Source organism: Pagrus major, chromosome 18 (assembly GCF_040436345.1).
Source record: "Pagrus major chromosome 18, Pma_NU_1.0".
In the NCBI taxonomy this organism is placed as follows: domain Eukaryota; kingdom Metazoa; phylum Chordata; class Actinopteri; order Spariformes; family Sparidae; genus Pagrus; species Pagrus major.
The window spans coordinates 12272298-12275671 of NC_133232.1; the positions used below are offsets into that span (position 1 = coordinate 12272298).

The window sequence follows — 3374 nt, forward strand, 5'->3', positions numbered from 1 at the left end:
CTGTTTAGTCTGCGCTGACTTTTAAATAAGGCCTGGAGTTAAAGATATTAAAAAAATAGTCGTTTGTGGCTTCCATGTAGTCTGAACCAAGTCAGCTGCCTGATTGCTAGGGTTAGATGTGTCTAATTCAGAATAGTGTTGATTAAGACTTTATCGCTTCTGGATAAAGTCTGATGAAGTATATGATCTGCTGCTTTTGGCTGTTCAGCTCAATACCTTAACCATGTGCCATCGAGACCAAGGTTCTCATTAGAACCCTACAGTGGTCAATTAGACAGCTGTTCTCTTCTCCTCTGTTTTCAAAAGTTATTCAGAATTGTACTAATCCCGGAGACAAGATATTGTGAAACACTGCTGAGAATGTCACAAAACCTGCTTAACAGGTTGAGATCAAGTTTTAGTTGGGGGTTTAGCAACAAGTACACAGGGGAGGAACGCAGTAAGTACCCAGTGTAGAATGCAAAGTCTTTAGTTTCCATCTTTTAGATAAATCAAAAACAAGATAGCATGCAGGCATGGGTTTGTATGACTTTGACAAAGTCACTTAGTAACATGACTATTTTCCTAGCCAACGTGACACGCAACAGGGGCCAAAATGGCCTATTTCAAGTTTTTAAGAATATGCACCACTGTTAATGATGACCCACATATCACGCAAATCTTTGACTTTCCCTAAAATGTTATATAAGGTATTTGGGATAACTAGATTTCTTCTGTTGATTTAATGGAGTAAGTCAAATAAATCTGAGGTTATAAATCACACACACAAACTGAACCATGATAATAATTACCAATTTGAAACCTGCTGTATTGATGTAATTATGATATTCATCTCCTGTCACCTTGACACAAAATGTTAAACAGTAATAAATTACAAATGTTTGAACTTTATGTAGCAAACCAAAGAATTAACTGGTGGAACAAATAACAAAAATACAGTAAAGGAATACTATAATATATCTCCATAGCTTTGGTCTAAGAGTGAAAATGATCAAGAGGTTTAACACACACACAGCTGGTTAAGCTTTTAGTGTATCTCACTCAAAATATTGGTCTACCATGGATAGAAAAATGTATTTTCCTCTTTTTTTGCTAACCCAACTTCCATTGATTGCAAATGACTGCTCATTACTTGTGGATCTTTCCCTGTTGCAATTGTGTACTGAGTCATATCAATATGATTTTTATACTTTAACAATTTAGTGGTCAGCATTAGTCTTCCTCACTATATCAACAAGCACAAAATCTTCTCCTTTTTAATCAATTAACAAATAAATAAATGCCTCTGGCTCCCAATGCGTCAGTGAGTTTTACATGCCAACTCATAATATTAACAAGAGTATACTATGAATATTAAGTATATATTCTATAATTGTCATATACAGTGCGGGAATGAGGCTAAATTTGTGCCGTTCCAATGATACCATTTTCTCTATTGGGATACACCCTAATCTAAACATTTATTTGAACCAAACAAAACATGCCTGACCCGTTGCAGGGTAAAGAAACACCATGTAAGGGCTGAAATCACGCGGTAAAAACATGCTTGTGCAGTGGAGCTTGGATTGTTGTTTTCGCTTCTGTGCTCTGCCGCCATTTTCTAACAGAGTAGAGGAGGACATATTGGGAGCTCCACACAACAAAAGAGGAGCGGCCATTTCCAACCACATAGTTGCTTTTCCTCACCCCTGGCAGCTGTTATTTACGACAAAAGTGAGCACTTGGGATCTAATCAGGACTGCTACCGAGCAACTTCATATATAAAGTTAAGACAGGCTGGGACGTAAAGAATTTGCGTAAAATATATTGCTCCGAAGCAACCTCAGGCAGATTAACAGGCCTAATGCCAACAAGGTAGCTTCCACTTCCACAGTAGTTGTATTTTTCCCAGAACAAAGTTTATCACACTAACATCGACAAACATTAAAATATAACTTCCTTTTGACACTTTGTCGGACATTCAGAATTTGAGTCAGAATTCCCCTTACCTAATGTGTGGAATCCCGACACCACCTTGTAGGATTTTGTACAGCTTGCTTTCGTATAACAACTGCGGATGTCTGGCTTTCTGTGATTCCAGTTTTACAGCTACCTCCTGAAAATGACAAACACAAGAAACATAAATGTACTGCTCTGTTTCTACTGCGCCAGTTGCAGTAACGACAAATTTCCTGCCACACTTGATAAACTGAACAATACTTACTAATGCATCGGGGTAGGTTTAACTAAAACAATTTAACATCGTGTTGGCCTTTTACACTTAACTTGCCAGATTACAAAGCTATGTTTTAATCTACTTCGAATACTTTTGACTTGGCTTCCAACTTCCCTGCAAGAACACATGCGTATGTAGACGTTGATACAGTGACTTACCTCTCCATTTGTAATATTGATGGCCAGATATATGTCACCAAAAGATCCTGATCCAATTTTTCTGACAAGCTTGTATTTTCCACCGACTATGAATTCGGCCTTGGAGCCACTGCTGCTCGCCATAATGTCCTAAATGACAATCTCCTCCCGATTCTCTTCAGAAAATTCTGTGTGACAGCAGAGCACAGAGTCCTGTACGTCCAGTTGATGTTGATATTGATATGGGTAATTATGGACTAACCGTGTATCCAAAGAAGAGTATTAACAACAACGTAACAAGCAAGTTCTATTTTTTTTTTTTTTTTAAAGATTTCTCCTGGCGCTATTCGCTTGATTCATAGGCCACCAGCTAGAATGGATCTTCGTTAAAATAAAGCCTCTTCACTGAATAGCGTGTCAGTATCGACGTATATACATCCACAACCAAATCCGAAAAAGCTTACGGCCTTCGGTAACCACCCAGCTACTTCGAAGTAGCAGCTAACTTACTTGACGCTAAATCTAATGTCGGCTAACGTTAGCATCAAGCTAACGTTGTCAAAAGGACCGCCGCGGAAAAAAAAATGCGCGGACCTCCTCCGTGATGAGGGGCAAAAAATGCCTGTTTGATCGCAGTTCCGTTGGTATCCTTACTCTTCGACCTTTTAAGTCCTTTAAGACCGTTTTCTGCAAACTTCAAGGGCCGCGACCGTCTGTACAAAGCGCAGCCCACTCACTCCGCCATCTTGTCTTCTCTACCCTTTATTCTCTCAGCTGGTTTCCGTTGGAGGCGATTAGCTAAGGTCAGACATCTCATGACCCCTTCAGGTACTATCGGAAATAACATAATCAACAAATCATTTCATACAGTATATGTCCGCCCCAACAAAGTTATGAATAGTTGTGAGGGTCTTTGATATGAAGCCCGCAATGTACAACGTCAACAACTGCAAAGTAACGTCAACAACTGCAAAGTAAATTGTTAATAGAACATAATAGGATGCTTATTCAATCTATCCATT

The 3374-nt window shown here is 38.9% G+C and overlaps 1 protein-coding gene across 6 annotated transcripts in view; it reads right to left on the reverse strand.

The window, feature by feature from the left end:
• The window catches only part of csnk1a1 (casein kinase 1, alpha 1), a 69602-nt gene extending 66474 nt beyond the window's left edge, over positions 1-3128 (reverse strand). For 3 of the 6 annotated variants that reach the window (XM_073487623.1, XM_073487627.1, XM_073487626.1), the window contains exons 1-2: positions 2374-2579; positions 1989-2095 (exon numbers count right to left, since the gene is read on the reverse strand). In XM_073487623.1, coding sequence (XP_073343724.1) covers positions 1989-2095; positions 2374-2496 — 230 coding nt within the window. In that variant the 5' untranslated portion in view covers positions 2497-2579. Of the gene's footprint in view, positions 1-1988; positions 2096-2373 lie in introns of all 6 variants that reach the window. The other 3 variants (XM_073487625.1, XM_073487629.1, XM_073487628.1) reach the window with 3 other exon arrangements.
• Positions 3129-3374: the final 246 nt, after the last annotated feature.